A 20,105-nucleotide genomic window follows, 5' to 3' on the forward strand; every position below is an offset into this window, starting at 1 on the left:
GTTGGTACAAGTTGAGTGAAGGTGATAGAATTCATTAGTCACCTGTCACTGATGAATATGATTTGTGGATGTTGCTACGCATTTTTAGCTGTCAGTGTACAGATGTCATAGCTTTCCAGATGTCCTTTCAGTAACAGTTGAAAATTGAAAACATCCAAATTTGTTTTTTAATGCAGATTTCACTAAATAACACTGTAGGATACCATTACAGTATTCTAAATGATTGTCAGTGCTTTTGACTTTAGCAAGATGGCTCCTTTACCTCATCCAAGAATGGAGAGACCCAAAGAGAATTATGGTTACGTGAGTTTGAATGTTTTCCCATGTTTCTTCTAAAAGTAATTCTTGCAGATAAGTATTAATAAAATGCACACATTCATTCGTTCATTTGTATAGCTATCTACATAGCTATCTAGAACAACGGTGGATTATGTCTTCCCTCAGAGAACCTGTGACAGTGCAGGGCACATTGTGATAACTGTCTCAACATGCATCACAACCCAAGCCATTATCTGTGATGGGTCTTTCCTGGGTTCAGGGTGCTCTCAGCTGTTGTTTCCTAGGCCCTGCCTCTCACAGCCCCTCTACACTCACCCTGTACACTGTGCTCTGACTGTCGCCATGCTTTTCTTCTGGGCTTAGTTCTGCTTTTGACATTTTTAATGTTTCGATTTTTTATCATTTTATGTCCTTACAATATTTTCCTCTTCATCTTTGTGATTATAGAATTACAACCTAATTGGCTCTAGCTTCTTGTTTTCCTATAAATTTTTCCCCAGTTTTTTTCGTGCCTCTGAGAATTGTTTGTTTTTAGCTTTGGAACGCTACTGTTAAGGGTTTAAGGTACTGTAACAGATGCTTGTTCCATGCTCACTCTGCATGCCTTGCTCTTGTAAGGCCTTAGTATTGGGCCATCTAAACAACATAATCTTCATGTGAATTCTGAGAACAGCAGAGTCAAATGTCGTCTTCTTTTATAGAGGAGCCCCAGAAAGCAGGCTGCACAATGTTCTCTGTGGTGGGTGGTGTCAGTAGTATGGACATACACTCTTCACAGCCATAATCTTCACTGGTATCTTAGGGCAGCCTCTGTCCATCTGTGAGGACCTTGCCCACCTCCATTCTCTCTGGTTTTGTATGTCTTTAACTTAATTCCTCATTAATTTATTAATTCTTTGCACAGATATTTACTGAGCACCTATGGCACAGTAGGTGCTGAGTCAGACAAGCAAACACCACAAGGCATGGTAGAGATACTCTCTTTGTTGTCCGAATGAGCAGATCTGAAGACGATTGCTGTCACCTGATTGGGCTTGTGTCTCTTTCCCGAGTTCAAGTGTTCTGTTAGTCCCTGTGCTCAGCACAGACCCTCTCTCCTCTACCAAAGCTTTCCAGTTGGTTCTCTTCCTGCCTTGTTCTGTAGCTGGAAGCAAAAGCGAACAGTCCGTGTCATCGGTGGTACACTAAGAGCTTCTGACCCAAAGCGATTTTCTGGAATAAGACAAACCAGAGTTGAGCTTCTCAGAGTTCTAAGAATTGGGCTGGGGAGACAGCATGCTCAGGTGAAGTGCTTGCCTCTCATTTCCACAGCCCTGGCTTTGATCCCTAGCACTGCAAGACCTGGTCATTGTGGCACACACCCAGCATCCCAGCACTCAGGAGAAAGGCTGCGCAGTAAGAGGACCTGAAGTTCAGTGTCATCCTCAGCCACAGAGTGAGTTCCCGGCAAGCTTGGACTACATGAGACCCTGCTTTACAAGAGAAGAGATAAGAGTTAAATAAAGATGGAGAAAAATGTCAGGGAAAAATAGGCAGTGCAGGAATTTCAAGGGAAGAGAACACATGGTGTGTTGAGTGATTTACACTGGGTTGCTCACTTGTCACTTGCTGTTCAGGCTCACTAAGAAGTTGGCTTTGGAGATGAAGTCCCATACCCCATTACTTCAGATTGAAATGTGTTGGTCTCAAAAGTGACAAGATTCCTTGTTGAGAGGGGCTGCCCCTCGCCCAGCTTGGTGGCAGGGAGAAAGGGAACATCTGGAACGGAAACTACTATCGACAGGTGCTGCTGCTTATCCCATGATGTAAAAATGTCTGCAGTGGGGAAGCCCGAAGTCCAGCCGTGGGAAGCTCAGCCATAGAGAAAGCCTGCTCAGGACCCCTGCTCCCAGCCCTGACTTCCCCCGTGATTTCTGGACTCTTGTAAGCCCCAACTTGAAAGTGTTACTTTTGTTTGCTCTCTAAATCTGGCTACTCCAGTTACCTCAGCTGGTGCTTCCAACTCCTGACTTGATGTTTTGCTCTCTGCTGCTCTGTCTTCTGCTTGCTACTACTTCTATTTTTGGTTACTGGAACTTGATAAATTCAAAACTCAAAGTGCCGCTGGCAGAGATCATTTTCCAGATTATATAGAACAATTTGCCACAGTGAATACAACTTACTTTCACTAGAATTCAAAGGTGGGAAATGGACAAGGCTGCAGTGGCCACATGGAGGCTATGAGCACTGAGAAGACAATACCGAGATCAGTAAGGCAGATAAGTCCCCTGACTCCAAGGCCACTTGAACCCTAGTTGTACCAGTCTGGATGATGAGGAAGTGTTGCTGGGATCAAGAAAGACTAGATGAGAGGTGGGCTGGGCAGTGCTGGGGGCCCGCCCACATACTGTGCTGGTCAGGAATAGATGACCTCCAGCCTAGAGAGCAGGGTCACATTCACTACCACAGAGGCAGGAAAGACGGCAAGTGTAAGTGTAGACATGAGAAGTCTAAGGTTCTGGTGGCTGGTCCAGCTATGGATACCTAGAAGTCAGTTGTGTTTGAATCTCTAGAGAAGTACAAATTAAGGAAGTTTGGCTGTACTCTCAGCACTCAGGAGACAGAGGCAGGAAAAGCTTACATTCCAGGCCAGCTGGGCCATATAGTGTAACTCTGTCTCAATTGATAGATATTTTGGAATACAAAAAGCCCTAGGAGTAGGTGTAATTATCCATGAAGCTAAGTAATCTGAGGGGAAAATAATGGTGTGTGACAGGCCCCCAAAGGACAGTGGCTACTGTGAGTCATTGAGAACACCTCTTATCCCACAGTGAGGGTCCTTGTCTTTTTGAAGCTTGCTACATTTTAGTTCATTTTATACTGTTGTGCTATTCCACTTTTCAGTAGGGGATAAAATATCACTCCTTTTAATTCATCTTCCTGTTGCTGAATTTGGGCATTCCTCATTTTTAGCCAGAGGAATTCAGTTTGTCACATTTCATAAGCCTTTCTTAAAGCAGAGCAAGTGTCTACAATTGGAGTCACCTTTTCAGGTGTCGGTTGAAGAGCTAGTAGTGGTGTGGGTATAAGGAAGTCCCTCACCTCAAGAGTCAGAGTTCTAGGTGAGACTCCTGGTATCCAGTGTGAGTCCATCACCTGTTGTATCAGTTCCCAGAAGGCTGCTAGAGAACTCCTTGGTCTGTACTTGTGGAGGATTTAAAGTCTTCCTAGAATGATCCTGTCAGCAGGAATTTTATACTCAGTGTGTAGAGACACTTAAGAAGAGCAGAAGATAATAGCTGAGAGGCAGCAGAGAAAAGAAGGTAATACAGTCTAATAATTCAGAACATTCAAGGAATATTGACTGTCATTATCATCTTGGAAAACTAGTTTATCATTTATAGTTACTATTACCCAGCAATCCCTTATATTTAAGATTTGTTTATCCCAAGGTCACTCTGCTAAGAAGGACATGGAAATATGGAGGAAAATTTCATGAAAGCAGAGAGGAAGGGGAAAGACACCACCCTGAATCTCACTGTATCAAGTTTTTGTTTCTTCTAGTAGTTATAAGCATTTCTTTTGTTAGGTTCTTGCGAAAGGAATTTAATTTCAGACCCTGAATTTTAATTAGTAGAATTAGACCTGTATACATGTTTATTATTCAAAATAGGAACCAAGCCAGCCAATACATTTCTGCCAATGGGAAATAAGTTTGACTATTCCTATAGCTTAAAAATCCATACTTGGGGATTTGAGATATTTTTGGAAAGCATTTTCTGCTTCCTAATGTTTGTAAAAGTGTTTTCCCCAGAGACAGTTGTCAAGATGCTTGAAGAAGTAGTTGGTTGGCAGAGGATAGGTGAACGTGGTGGATGACACAACTTTGCAGCCCAGTTTGTTAAAGTTCTGAAGTATTGATTTATAGTGTGTGGTGAGGTGTTACAGTGGAAAGAACCAGAGCCTTTCTGACGACTAGTCCTGCCTAAAGTTGCTGTGTGTATGGGGGGTGGGAGGGGGGTCCTGTTGCCAGATTCAGAAAGTCATGGTGGAGGCCGGCAGTAGAACACCAGTGACCATAACCCCCAGTTTTGGCTGCAGTTCTGCTGAGAAAGGCTTTGCAGCTTCTTCTTGGTCTAGTCACTGAGTAGAATGATTGTCACCAGGTGTCAAATAGCCACCTTGTGTCACTGTCTGATGAGGAAATAGCTCATTGTTACTTTGCAGAATTACAGAAGATGGCAGTCAACACACGACTTTGTGATGTTTTGTCAGTTGGTGAGGCATTGGCCAGGCTATTTCACTGGTCCAGTTTGCTTCCGTTGCTGGTCTACACTGGCTTCTTCGGCAACTTCTCCTCTAGTTGTAAGAGGGTTAGCTTCGGTCACTGTCAGCTTCTGATGGCAGCCACTGTACTGCTCATCCCTGCAAAACTTCCCGAACTGCTGGTACATGGCACATTTAAGAGGAGTCCTGGCCAAGCCATCGATGATGGCTGAGAGCTTTCTCCACTGCTTGATAGCCCTTTGGCTTGAATAAGAAAATTGTTAGAGTTTTTTTCTTTTGTCTAACATCATCACCACAGATAGAGTAAATATGAAATAAACAGCAAGTGGTGAGTAGGAATGAAAAAAGAAAGTGAGAAATAGCTGTTAAAATGAAGACTAGCATAACCATATTGATTGAGTGTATTCTATGGAGCTGGAGAGATGGCTTGGCTCAGTGGTTAAAAGTACTTCCTGCTCTTCCAGAGGACCCAGATTTAGTTCCCAACACCATATCTGACTGCTCACCACTACCATGTAACTCTAGCTCCAGGGGATCCAATGCCCTTTTCTGAACTCGGCAGGTACCCACATGCATATGCTTCCCCCAACACATATATACACATAATTAAAAATAAGGTCTCTAAAATTTTTTTAGTATTATTATCATTTTGTTTTGTGTATTTGGCTATTTTGCCAAATGTCTGTGCACCACCTCTATGCCAGGTGCCCTCAGAGGCCACAAGATGGTATAGAACTAGAGTTACAGACAGTTGTGAGCTGTCTTATAGGTGCTGGGAACCTGGATACTCTGAAAGAGCAGCCAGTGCTCCTAACCACTGAGTCATCTCTCTAGCCTCTAAAAATAAAATTTAAAAAAAACTTAATTTTTTTTTTTGAGACAGGGTCTATATAGTCCTGACTGTCCTGGAATTCACTATGCAGACCAAGTTGCCCTCTAAGGCACAGAGATCTGCCTACTTTCTGCCTCCCAAGTGCTGGGATTAAAGGTATGCACCTGGTTGTCTGAACCCTAAAAATAAAATCTTAAAAGCAACAACAACAATAAAAGCACTTACATTTTAGAAAGTACAAACTCAGAAGTGATATAATAAAGTAACAAAATGAATTGAAAGGAGAAATGCGGGGCCAAGGAAATGCACGGAAGACCTGCTTGCAGGGCCAACAAATAAGTGGGAAGCATCTAGAACTAAATGCTCAGCCCTCCTCCACTAACAGAGCTCAGACGTGATATATTGCAGTGAGTGCAGTCAGGACCAGGGCAGGATGTAGGAAACAAGTGGAAACAAGACAGATGACTGCACTTCCTACATGTAGTGGCCAGAGGGAGGGAGGGGTCACCAGCCTTTTGGGTCAAGTTTGTCTTGCAGTTGTGTTTCGAGAAGCAAAGAAATGGCTGCTTCAGACATCACTCACTTAGAAACATGCAAGCATTAACAGTTGGGGGGATGAATGTTCATCTGCTTCCTTGAAGAGTACTAGTGAGATAAAAGGTTTATTTATAGCCAGAGAGCAGGAAAATACCGCTCCGAGCAGTTTTGTTTCCTAGCATTGCTGCTCAGAACTCCCCTCCCCAAGCTGCCATGTCTTACAAGTACTCTGCTGCTTCTTGTACAGCTCAGCCCCGCTAGGACTAGTTGATAGAGGAAAAAATATGTTGTTCTTTCAGATATCTGTGGTTAATTATTTACTCTTTCTACCTTCTTTTGAAGTCTCTCAAGAAAGTCTGGGTGATAGGTTAATATACAAGAACAAACAGAACTGGAAATTGAACTTCTATCGTTTGCAAGCCAGCAAGTCTAGCTTAGAATCCTTACCTTGTATATTGCTGTAGGAGAACCATAGAGCAGAAGTGAAATCGGTTTCGGGAATGGACTTGTCATGAATTATGCATTAACTACCTCCTTCCTTGGAAATCAGCTGGAGGAAGTAGTTAGTGTGGTTTGATCACAGGAGTGTAGCCCTGAAGTCCCGCAGCAGATCAGTGTGGTTCTGCTGGCTGCTGCATGGCTGCAGGGCAGCAGCTGCTCAGGTATAGCCTGTCCCCTGCACAGGGCACCATGCTGCCTGAGAGAGCTGCACTGAGGACACGCCCATGCATTCCTGTTGGAAGATGACGCTTCAGGTAGGACAAGTGTCCTGTCAGCACTGCCCAGGTTTCTCACTGACTTAGAGATGCCTTAACAAGCTCCGGAACCTCAGACTCGCTCAAGGGTCCTTCCCTGGAAGCACCAAGTATTAATCTTGCAGTTCTTATTGTCAGGGATGTACATATTCTCTAATGGAATTTGCTCTAATAGAATATATGCCTTGCATTTGTTGAACATATTCCTAAGACAATAAACATTTAAATGTCCTGTCTCAATTTTTAATGCCATCTTTTGATGTAAAAATATCTTTTTATTAATTAATGTTGACCATCTAATTTTGAATTGTGGGGTTTGGCTTTGAGAAATCCTGAGAAAAATAACTTAGTATTTGAATCAATGAAGCTACAGACTCTTTTCTAGAGGAGGTATTGTTTGTAGAAGTCATTTCCATTGTTTCTATGGGAGCATTTGGAAAAATAGAAGGTGGAACAAAGGCTCTTTGTTCTATTTGTCGATGTTATTTACCATGTATGCATTCAAGCTGTTGTGTGGATATGTGTGTGTGCACATATGCACTTGCAGACTAGACATGTAATTTCATTTGACAGGGCTGTTCTGATGATACCTTTGGCTTTGTCTCTTAGACATTTTATGGATGATACTTTTGTTTGTTGAGACTGTGAGATAATGCTCCTGAACTGTGGGACACAGAATTACACAAAAGTAATCAGGACCAAATCTGATAACACTTTTTTTTTTTTTTTTTTTAGACAGGGTCTTGCTGTATAGATTAGGCTAGGCTTAAACTGATGATCCTCCTGACTCAGCTTCCCAAATACTGTGATTATAGGCATGGGCCATCATGCTCAATTTTCCTACTCCATTTTATTAAGCTCTATGAACGTGTGTGTGGGGTCTTTGTTTTATTTGCCATCCCCATTCTTAAGTCCCTAGAACAATACCTGGCTTGTAGTAGCTAGCCAATAAGTGTGTTTCTAAATGAGTGCATTCTTAACTAAGATTTCTTACAGCTTCTATGGTTCATATACAACTATAGGAAGTAGTATAATTTCAGTAATTTTATAGCAAGTGAATTCTAACTTGTATTGATGTAGATTACTTTAACTTTAAGCTTTTATATATTTATTTCATACATACAATTTTAAAACATTGAGGTGATTTTTTTTTAATATTTTTATTTTATGTGTATGAGTGTTTGCCTGCTTCTATGTATATGTACCATGTGTGAGCTTGGTGCCCACAGAGGTCAAAAGACAGCATCAGATCCATTGGAACTGGAGCTACAAACAGTTGTGAGCTGTTTTGTGGATACTAGGAATCAAACCCTGGTTCTCTGGAAGAGCAACTGCTGAGCCATCTCTCTAACCTCTATATATAATTTTTAAGAAACAGAAATGTTATTCATTTGTTTACATAATTAATAAAATTAGTTATGAATACAGAGATCCTTAGTGGAAAATGGATTGGGAAAGATTGTATTCTTCAGTACATTGCTGCCATAGTTGTTATCCTAATTTTACCATGTTGTGTGTTACAATGTGAAAAGCATTTGTCAGTCTGTGTCACAGGGAACTATGAGTTTATTTATGATTTCAGGAGTTTTAAATTTCATAAGTCTGGTACTTAGGGATATTAAGGGAAGCAATGTGCTCCACTAAGGCATAATATGTTTAGCTGGGTGTGGTGGTGCATTTCTTTAATCCCAGCCTTAGGGCAGGCAGATCCCTGAGTTTAAGGCTAGCTTGCTCTATCCTTTGAGACTTTTGTTTTTTGTTTGTTTGTTTTACGAGACAGGGTTTCTCTGTGTAGTTGTAGTGCCTGTCCTGGATCTCGCTCTGTAGATCTGTAGACCAGGCTGGCCTCAGACTCACAGAGATCAGCCTGCTCTGCTCCCAAGTGCTGGGATTAAAGGGGTTAGCCACTGCCACCTGGCTGGTTTTTTGTTTTGTTTTCTTAAAGATACACTCTGTTTAAGAGCTCAGAGTTACCACCAGTATCATCTCCTTCAGTACACCTCTCACCTATTTATAAAGCCCACCTTATAAAAGAGAAAGCAGAAAAGGCTAGAGGGATGCTCAGATCCTTGCTCTTTTAGAACACCCAAGTTCAGTTCCTAACATTCATATCAAATGGCTCACAGCTACCTGTAACTTGAGCTTCGAGGGACTTAGCAGCGCACTCTTCTGGCCTCTGAGGGTATGTGCATACACATGGCATGCACCCACACAGACACACACACATACATATAAGAAAACAATCTAAATAAATTGTAAAAAAAAAATAAGAAAGAAAGAAAAAGAAAAGAGAAAGCTGAATTCCAGAGTGTAGGTGAATGGCTCCTGAACAAGTATTAGCTGTTAGGTCTTATGTTTAACCATCTCATCTTTTTTCCTAATGCTTGTCACTTTGTTATTACCTAAAGTTTTAAATAGAATTAAAAAACAAAAGCATTGCAGACAACTACATCACTGTTAATTTAGATTACACTGTCTTATGATTAATGATGCACTTTATCTTACTTCAAATAAGTTCACCTTAGTATATTTGTTGAATATAGTTTTATAAGTTACAGTCATATTCCTGTTTATGATTGTGTGTATATACATATATACATTATAGGCTAGCATCCACATATGAGGGAGAATATACTTTTTTCCCTTCTGAATTTGTAAGTTACCAGTTACATATTTTTTATTCCTTAAATGTTTTTAAATTCCAGTTAAAACAAGGTGTCCATTCATAGTCTATAATTCTGTTACCTAGGAATTTTCATTTATCACTCAAAAAATGTATACATTGGATATTCCTCATTTCTTTAATTAGAGCCCCTTAATAGTTGCAAGTTGAATTAACATGGTTCTCAAGCAAAGCCAGCTGGAGTATCAAACAGCTGTTTTTCTAAACATGTTCTTGAATTCAGTATTGGGGGAGTGAATGCTAGCAATTAACAAAGAGAATAGTCCCAGTGCTGGTGCACACACCTTTAACACCTTCATCCCGGCACTCAGGAGGCAGAGGCAGGAGGATCTCTGTGAGTTTGAGGTTAACCTGGTCTGCAGAGAACCTTTCAGGACAGCCTGGGCTACATAGATCTTTCTCAAAGCAAAGCAAAACAAAACAAAACAACAAAAAAAAACTAAACTGAACATTTGGAAACCAAAAGGTTTTCAGAGTCAACAAAATTCATACTTTAAACCAAGCACTTTAAAAAGCAAACCATAACAGGTAGCTCAGTACAATCAGATGCAGATGGCCTTTCTGTGGGGAGTGTGTTAGTCCCACTGCAGACACAAGCAGCACAAGTTTGGTCAGGTTCTGAAGCAAGAGAAACTACAGTCCCACCAGACAAAGCAGGGTGCCCACTCTTCAAGGTCTCTGAGGGAGGAGGAGCTTGGATTAATGTGGGGCCTCCATTGTCTAGGTGCCTGTTGGATAGAAGAGAACTTGCCAGGAACATGAAGCTGGATATGGGAGGGAGCAGCTGGAGGGTCTGTGATCTAACAGCCACAGGGATTTGGGGTCACACACAGCAGTGGGCAGTGAGTGATTATTTAAAGGGCTTTAGATACCTCAAGATAGTTTGGCTCTGGACTTGCAATAATCCAACCTCCTCACAACCACTGATATTCTGATCAGATAGGAGCCTTTAGTGTCTAATGTAGGTGTGATTTCTTCTTGATAACATCAACTAACAAGATAAAGGGGTCTATCTAGTGACCCCCAATCTGTCTTTGGGGTACTAACAATGAGACTTCTGTTTAAATGGTCAGAGGGGACATGGTCCACTTAGTTTAACAGTTCTATGGCAAGCAAGCAAAGTGGGACCCATCGGTGACTGAACTATTAACTTAAAAATATCTTAAGACAGTTGCTGTGGCTTTATTTTTATAGTTCCAATATCCTGATCTTCCCGTCTTAAGTTCCTTTAGGGCAAGGACCATTGTTTTATTTACTTTTGCCCAATTCTCCAATTTTAATACCTAGGCATATGCATTTAGTATAGTGGTTTGTGCTTACAGGAATAACTTGTTACTAGAAGTATTATAATTGATTGCTTGTTCTTCACATGTTTTTAATCACAGCTTAATAATTTCTGCCTGTTTGGCTTTCTTGCAGAATGAGAAGACATTGGGACATTCCATGAGTCATTCAAGCACCATTTCTAAGGTGAAGTGCCATCAAATACATTATTTTGTGCACTGGGACTTTTGTATTCTTGCATGTATTAACTCTCATTTTTTGAAAATGAGGGGTGGGTGAGTTGCATGTGTGTACATGTGCCTGGGTACATGCTAGTGCATGTGTGTACATGTGTGACCTCTGGAAGCCAGAGGTCAGCATCAGGTGTCTTCCTCTATTGCTCTCTTAGTTTTTTGAGATCGGATCTGTCTGATGCTCATTAATTCAGCAAGACTAACTGGAATCCAAGTTCACTTCCTTGTGCTTAGGCGGCAGGCACTTTACCACCCGAGACCCTTCCTAGCCCTCTTTTTTTGATACATTTTTATAGTCCCCTCTGGGACTGTATGATTTTTCCAGTGAGGCAGCTTTGAGTGTGTGCTGGGGGGTGACTTTTAGAGAAACCTCATCCCCACCCCGTCCAATGATACTTTTCAGGCAGAGGACTCTCAGACGCCAGAGCCTGTTTCTCCATTTAGGAGTGAGTTTGGCTGGAAATGGTTATGTGACAGGTGACAAGGTATCCGGAAGTAAGTAGTCTAGAGCTGCATTGTCCAGAGGTGTTTCCCGCTCTTCCTTTCTGGTCCATCTTTCCTAGGACGTTGTGGTCATCCTGCTTGGCATGTGGTCCCACAATGCATCTGTCCCTCCTGCAGTGTGTTCCTGTAGATCACTTTCTAGACACATTGCCTGCCAGGATCTGGTCCAGGAGACAGCAGTTCCCACATGATCTTTACCCCAGCACCACTCTGACCCCTCGGCTATCCAGACTTGATCATGCAGATTACCTTGTGGGTTTGAAACCTTCCCTATATCTTTGTCATGCAGCCAAACAAAATACAGCCCCAACAGAGAGACTTGAATAACAGCATAAACCTGTCCTGCTGCCAGGTGCCTCTTGGATCCTCTAAAATGAAGCTATGGTGTGTTCTTTGGCTTTGCTTTGTTTGGCTTTGGAGAGGGGTCTCAATGTTGAAAGTCTGTGCTGGCCCTTGAGCTAGCATTTCTCTTGACTTCACTTCCAAAGTGGGGTCATACATGACACATCACTGCCCCTAGTGCATGCTTCATCCTCAGTTATAGATGCTATCAGTGTTTTCATTAAGGTCACCTTCATTTTGGAATTCCCATTTTGGTAGGTTCATCGTTCAGAGATTTGTACAACCTTATAAGGGATGTTTTCAAGAGAAAATAACAATTCCCTCTGAATTCATTATTTGAGGTATATGAGTGTGTGTGTGTGTGTGTGTGTGTGTGTGTGTGTGTGTGTGTGTGTTAAAAAGCTGCTATGCTAAACCCAACCTTAAGAGGAACATGCTCCAATTGAGGTATATACTGTATAAGTTAAATACTGAGTTTATTTTTTCCATCTGCCACGGGGTTGGAGGGGATGATAATTAATTTCAAAGCATCAAAATTTGAACTAGAGGCTTCCACATAAGATGGGAGACTAGAAACCGCATACATTTGAAACTGGTGAAAAAGAATGGCCAGAGTAATAGCATATAGTGTCTGATTCTTTCAATGGCTGCAAATGATTTTATGAAGCAGGCTAGCTTCCTGCAGGAAAACAGTCAGGAGCTGGTGCCCAGCTATACTACATGGCTTTGGCCAAGGTCAGTAAGAACTGCCAGAAAGTGCTCCCCTACCACATGTGGTGGTTAGCTGAACTGACCAGAGAATGGGCACACTGTTGCTAGAGAGACCAGGACCAGTGCAGGCTCTACAACTCAACAGCTAAGGAACTTGAAGCAAATTCAGCCCCAGTGGTTCCAGCTGAGGTCAGTGGGAGCTGCTAGGTGACAGCTTATAATCCCTTCTCCTACACATCAACATTGCTACACAGCATCCAGAGAGGGAAAAGAGGTGTGCAGGCAGGACCAAGGCTGAGAACACCATGGACCGAGAAAGACTGGGGTGGATGTGGGCCTGAAGCAGAGAGTCTCCTTACATGTTCATGGGGACCAAGGAGCTACCAGCAAGGGCGTTCACCTTCATCCTTTGCTCCATGCCAGTGCTGGAGAGAGTCAAGCTGAAGTGATACAGTACATACATTAAACCACAAGCATGGTGTACCATGAACAGATATTATCAGGGGCAGTGGACTGAAGCTGGAGGCTGTCTTCACTGTCACATGTATGGTCGATGTAGGAACCATGAGCTATACAGCTGAACCAAGTGCTGTTTGGTACATGAAGCATCAGAGGGAGGGAAGGGTTTCAGAACCCACCCACCAAAGAAGGAAGTATGCACTGATGCCATGGTGTGGTTTTCATCCAGCATACATTTATTTCACTTGATCCTCTTTTTGTCTTTATTTTGCCTTTTTTAAAAACTATACCAAATTTCTCTAATGGTCTTATTTTAGTTCTATATTACTCAGGTTTTATAACTACCTATTTCCTTGTTCTTCATACCCTGCTCTTTTTACCTGTGTGTGTGTGTGTGTGTGTGTGTGTGTGTGATCATGAATGCACATGTACCCACACATGTTCATGTGTGATGGAGGGTGCTAATGTCCTATGGCACATGTGAGGAATCAGAGAATAATCTCATTTGTCAGTCCTCACCTTCCCCCTTGTTTGCCTGTGAGCTTCCATGGTTTCCTGTCTCACCATAGGAACAGACATGCACTACTTTGTCAATGTACATGGACTCTGGGGTTTTGAACTAGGATTCTTGTGCTTGTGCGGCAAGTACCTTACTCACAGTGCTGTCTCCCAAGTTCCTTCATGTAACTGACCTTCCATGTCTTTCATCTTTAGATTCTGTGGACCCTGACTGTATCTCAGCTTCCCATTCTAGCCCCCTTCCCTCCTTAATGCTTTTCTCAGTTACATTTAATTAATTACAATTAATAAATTTCTTTCCTTTCTTGAGACAAAGTCTCACTATGTAACCTTGGCTGTCTTGGAATTTACTATGTAGACCAGGCTGGCCTTGAACTCACAGAGATCTGCCTGCCTTGAACTCCTGAGATTGAAGAAATCTACCACTACACCCACCTAGTAATTAATATCTTATCATACACCTTACCACCTTGTTCTTTTTCCCAATAGTTACTGAAATTAGAAATGATGAGTTTTTTAAACCCCAGTGATATCATATTTTCATAGTGGACCAATCGAGTAGTTTTGATTTTATACTCTGAGGTAATATAGGGGATTACACTTGGCTCCCAGAGGATGTAAACTGGGAATTTAGCTAGTGAACTATTTTAAATGCAATCCCCAAGAAAATTCCAATAGAATTCTTCACAGAAATAGAAACAAAATCTTAAAATTCATGTGGAAACACAAAAGACCCTGAGCAATGTTGGAAGGAAGCACCACTGTATCTCTTCATGCTAGACTATACATAGTAACAAAAGCAGCCTGACAGTAGCACAAGACATGTAGATCAATGGATTAAAATGAGAGGCAGATAGAAGCCCACTGCTCTTCCTGTGGTCTGGAGTTCTGTTCCCAGTACTCACATTGAGCAGCTTACAACTATGTGTAACCCCCATCCCAAGGGGATCCAGTGCCCTCTCTGGCCACTACAGGTACTATACTCATGTACAAACATATATACATATAATTAAAATCAATTTTTTTTTTAGAAGAATGGATAATAGGAGGTGCTTTGGAAGCTGTGGACAAGCTAGAACCCTTGTACAGTGCTGGTAGGAATGTAAATTAGTCCAGTCACTATGGAAGTCAGTATGAAAGTTACTAACAATAAGTCTCCCATATGACCCAGCTTAATGCCCCTGGGGACTCTCCTGAAGGTGCTTAAGTTAACAGATCGCATAGATACTTGCACATCAATATTTATTGCAGTCTTATTCATGGTGGCTAAATTGTGGGGCCAATCTTAGTTGTCTGTTGATAGGGGAATGTATAAACAAAAACTGGCATATATACATAATGGAATCTTTTCAGTCATGAAGAACAAAGTTGTGTTATTTACTAGAAAATGGATGTATCTGAAGATAGTTTATGTCAAGCACATTAAGTCCATGTCAGGAAGACAAATGTTACCTTTTCTCTCATTTGTAGATTCTAGACTTTATATAGATTCATAAAGTATTACATGTATATATGACATGAAGGACAGATGTAATCTTCTTTAGGAGAACAAAGGGGACCAGGGGTAGATAGAAGTGAGAATGGAAAGGGCAGGGAATATGGGGGAGGATATGCTCAAAATCATTATGTACCTATATTTAAATGTTCTTATGAAATTTACAGCAAATAGACACCAATTAGAAAACTACTGTTAACAAATGCTTCTGTACTGTTGGACATTGGATTGCAAGACTCATGTAGTCCTGGCTCTTCTCACCTTGCCAAGGATTCCTTAATCTGATAAGTCAGCACAGCCTAGAGATATGTTCATCAGGTACACTGTCTATCTCTCTTCACCCTTACACTTTTTGTGTTGCGATCAAATGTCTTAAGAACTCAGAATCTTACATCAACTTATAATGTCTGAAATCACATTTAATTAGAAGTCACATTGACTATGTTTATAACTGTGAAAATATAACATAACACAGTATGTTCCTCAGTTGATCGTAACTGAGGAAGTCATTGTCACTCCCTAGTTGTCTTAATGCTTCCCTTTATAAGACAGAGCTCTTTTTGAGGGGGGAGGGATTTGGGAGACTGTGGTAGAGAGCCTCTTCTTGTTAGGGGCTGTCACTTAAGGGGAGCCAGAGAGCCTTGGAAAGTGGATTGGGGTGGGTCAGCAACTACTGAGCACAGACTCAGATAAAGTGGCTGCTGTTCTGTGCCACTGTGACCTCACCACCTGCAGATTGTCTTGCCCCACTGTGATTTGTCCTTGCTTGTTAACACAGAGCCAGGTAGGCACAGTGCAGCCTTTATGGCAATTGCATGAGTTCAGATTTTGTGCAGTACTTGACTGTGTCATGGATGTTGCCTTTGGTTGAGAAAGATTTCCATTCAATACTTATCTATGGAGAGGACTCCTAGAAAGGGAGGAGACTGAGACAGAGATGATAAGAAATCCAGGGTAGAAGAGCTGCTTACGGAAGGTATGGGTAAGGAGGGATACTTAAAGCAGAAGGGAAAAGAGTTGGCCAGGCTGGCTCAGCTGTGGTAGAAAGATAGTTCACACACACACACACACACACACACACACACACACACACACAGGACTCAGCTTTCAGGTTGCAGGTGTCAGATAGCAGTAACTGTCGTGGCACCCATTCCAGATGCCTGGAAACCAACATCCTACAGGGAAAGATCATGGTTCCCCAAGAAGACTTAATTAAGCACATTCTGCTCAACTGTAATTGCCCTAGAGCCTAGGAACTGGCTAGGTCAGCAAATTGATAGACCTTGACATGATTTTGTACTTCTTGGTGTGATTTTAATTTGTGTATGTAACATGCAAAGGGCAGCACCCAAGCACAAATGTTATTTTGCTTCAAGGGACCCTGGAAACCCCCATTTCAGGTGTTACAATTTCTAGAACAAGAGATGGCTAGCACTTGGTTCAGTGAGAAGGTAGTGGAAACCTTGGCATAGATGCCTCCTCCGAGTTCTCTAATCCTGGAAGTGACAGAAGGCCAGCACTTTACTGTAGACTGTTTTCAGAGATCTGCAGAATTCTCTTTGTATACCTTGGGCATTATTTACCCCTGGTTAATCAAACATTCTTGGGTAGAAGTTAGACTGGACATATTTCATCTCTTTAATTATTATAGTCTGTTGGTTAGCAAGCATATCTCAATGAATTTGAGCCTTGATTTGTTTGGCTTCCTTTAATATTTTCTAGTTATTGCCTTTAAACAAGGATGATACACAGTTGACATTGTTCTAGAAACATCTATTCATACCATTTGTGTGTGTGTGTGTGTGTGTGTGTGTGTGTGTATGTGTGTGTATGTGTGTGTGTACATGTACACTTGCACATGTTTGGAGACAGGTTGACATTGAGAGTCTTCTTTTGCACTCTGCATTAGTTTGCTTTGAGTATGGTCTCTCACTGACTTGGAGCAAGTGAGATTCTGGGATCTCCACCCTCACCCCAAACACTGGAGTTGCAGGTGTACAACACCACACTTAGCTTTTTACATAGGTGCTGGGGATTCAAACTTACTCACCAAGCCATCTCCCTATCCTCATATGCCTTACTGGGTGTAACAGAAGAAATGAACCAGATATAAAGACAGAGAATAGGAGGGTAAAAAAGCCCCCTTTGAAGAAAACCCAAGTCAGGGCCAGCCCTGCAGGTTGGTATAGGAGCATCCCCAGAGACAGAAGGTGTGAGGCCTAGGGCTGAGTAAGACTGAGGCTGCTGGGAGCACCCTAGCTGAGGCTGATGCGGCTGGGAAGTGTGAAGATAGCCTCAGAAACTTCTTTGGGGTTAAGACTTTGGGTTGGTAGTTACTCAGTGGTAGAATGCTTGCCCTATGTGCATGAAGCTCGGAGGTGGATATAATGTGTTTACATAGAAAGTGTGTGTGTTTTAGGAAGAAAGAGATAAGAACTTTAAAAATGGCTGATTTCACCAGGCGGTGGTGGCGCACGCCTTTAATCCCAGCACTCGGGAGGCAGAGCCAGGCAGATCTCTGTGAGTTTGAGGCCAGCCTGGTCTACAGAGTAAGTTCCAGGAACGGCACAAAGCTACACAGAGAAACCCTGTCTCGAAAAACAAAAAACAAAAAAACAAAAAAACAAAACAAAACAAAACAAAACTGGCTGATTTCATTTACCACCTTCAGACTCTGGCTTTGAAGTAGCAGATCTAGTGGAATGTCCTCATTGGCATCATTCTCTCTGCCTGTGGTTTAATCTGGAAGTTGCGTGTCTCTTGAACTAAGGCTGACAAGACAAATAGCCTGAACAGAAGAAGTTCTCTCTCCACATGAGAAGTGCAGCTGGCTGTACTGTGGGAAGGGGTCAGTCTTAGTGGATGTGGAACCTGTGGACTCACTGTGTGAGTCATCCATCGCAAGTCTGCACAGACAATTTCTAGCAAACATTGCATACTGTGTGTGACCTTCTGCCTCTCCTCTGAATTTACTTGATCCCTGCAGCAGGCTTGTGGCTTGACTTGATAAAAATTAATTTAGTGTGTGTGTACACTCACATGTGTACAAGTGCACATGAGTGTGCATTTTGTGGGGGGAGCAGAGCACAGCCTTGGGTGTTGCATCTTAGGGGCTGTCCTTCTTGTTTTTTGAGACAGGGTCTCTCACTAGCCTGGGACTTGCCAAGTAGGCTTGGCTGGCTGGCCAGGGAGCCTCAGGGTCCATCTGTTTCCTTCTTTTCAGTGGTGGGATTAGAAGAGGGCACCATAATGCCAAGCTCCCTCCCACAAGCCTGATAGGCTCTAGGAATGGAAGTCAGGTCCTTGAACTTGGCTGTTGACTGAGCTGTCTCCTCAAGGCCTTAACCTGATGACTAAACTCTGGTGGTCTGCTTTGTGGAGTGGTCCCAGAGCACAGTGAGTGAGGACCTTGGAGTCCAAAGCCTCTTCTGTCATCACCCCAAAACTCTGTAAGAATTATTCTTGGTAGTGAAAACATAACTATTTATAGGAGGCTACAGTAGTGAAGGCCCTTCTGAGTGGTATACACACACACACAGACACAGCCTTGACCAAACCCGTCACTGATGATTTTGAACCTTTATATGGTCACAACCTTAGTTTCTGGAGCTATGAAGACGTCTTTGCTCAGAAGTTGTTGCCTTTGGAGTTCTGTATTATAAATACGTGTTGTTTTGTGGAGAGTCTACTGTGGAGACTTCTTGAAGGCCAGTCTTGAGAAAGCATTTCTGCTGCAGCTTTTCTTTTTCCAGTGTGGTGCGCTGTGGCTCTCATTGTACTGGAGACATACTGCTGTCCACATAACTAGGCGCCAACAAGCTAGGAAAGAAGAGAATTCAGTGTTAGTGCCCTTTGCTAGGCAGCATTGAGTCATTTGTAATAGAAATGCTTTTGTATTCAGTAGTTCTTTGTTATGCATTCTCCCCATGAATTCTATATTGTGTCTATTCACTTGTTAATGGCCAGACTAGTTATTGCTCTTGCGAAGGCTGGTTCTTGGCACAGCCTTCCAGCAGTAGCCATGATGTGTGTATCAGAGCAGCCAGAGTGGCCTCTTCTTTAATTGTAGCTCACTGTTTAGGTTGGATACAGCTGGGTATTTATTTATAGAAAGGAGCCTCTGACAGTGAAGCATTGGCTTTCACAGAGTAATTTCACTAAACTGAAAGTTTTCTGAGACATAATCTCAGTGACTATAGACACTCAGTGAGGCTGGGTCTGCTTTATGAAGTCAGGCCTGCTGAGCTGGTGGTTAGCAACAAATCACTACCTTTTAGTTTGTAGTGGGAGGACAGTAACCTTTAGCAACTTCCTGAGAAGGAAGCACAAATTAAAAGGTACTCTGATAAACAGGATTTCTAAAACACTGTGCCCCAGTGTGTCCCACCCTATGGGCTGTGGAAGCCCTGAGATGCACTCCCACTGTCATATTGCACAGCTGCCTTGGAATAGAGAGGCAGACTCAGGCTGTGTACGTGGCCTCAGTGGATGTTGTGAGCACTTAAAGGCATTTTGGTAACTGATGTGTGTATAGATTGATTTTCAGTTTCCAAACACGTGCCCACACTTTGCTGATTTTCTTGTTTTTATTGGAGGAATAGCTGTTTACTAAAGTCATTTGTGTATAATAACTAAGTAGCTTTTAATTTTTTTCTTAAAGCTTTGTGATCTACTAAGAGCAGACACTTTAGTCTTTGTAATTTGGAAGCTTGTTGGGGTTTGGATATTGCCTGCTGAGAGTACCTTGTAATACTTTCCATGAGATTGCTGAGGATGAAGTCAAGGCAACCCATTAGTAGAGGACCAATCTTGTTTCCCGAATAAAATTAGACTTCAGCTTTACTTTCATGCCTTTCCTGTCTCGGACTACAGCCACTGGCTTGCTGTTCTTGCTGTGAGTACACACACCACTTTGTGAGTTCTCTGTGATGCACCTGAGACAGGGATTATGTAGGGAGTACTTTGTAGGTCTCACAGTGTATGAACAGTCTGTTGCTTCCTCCTTGGTTGAGGCTTCGTTTGCTATCAGGCTCTACCCTCCTGCCTCTTACTCTGTATATACATAAATAGAGTCGTTCCCCATTATACTTTTTTGCACATTTTTTTTTCTTTGTTTTTTGTTTTTTGAAACAGGGTTTCTCTGTAGCTTTGGAGCCTGTCCTGGACTAGCTCTGTAGACCAGGCTGGCCTTGAACTCACAGAGATC

General features: G+C 42.2%; 1 protein-coding gene across 5 annotated transcripts in view; it reads left to right on the plus strand.

Annotated features, from left to right (window-relative positions):
• Positions 1-20,105, plus strand: part of Marchf8 (membrane associated ring-CH-type finger 8) — a 73,567-nt gene that overhangs the window by 40,560 nt on the left and 12,902 nt on the right. For all 5 annotated transcript variants that reach the window (XM_036180606.1, XM_036180609.1, XM_036180607.1 and 2 more), the window contains one exon: positions 10,772-10,822. In XM_036180606.1, the coding sequence (XP_036036499.1) occupies positions 10,772-10,822 (51 nt within the window). The remainder of the gene's footprint in view (positions 1-10,771; positions 10,823-20,105) is intronic.

The sequence above is a fragment of the Onychomys torridus genome, chromosome 3 (assembly GCF_903995425.1).
Source record: "Onychomys torridus chromosome 3, mOncTor1.1, whole genome shotgun sequence".
Taxonomy (NCBI): domain Eukaryota; kingdom Metazoa; phylum Chordata; class Mammalia; order Rodentia; family Cricetidae; genus Onychomys; species Onychomys torridus.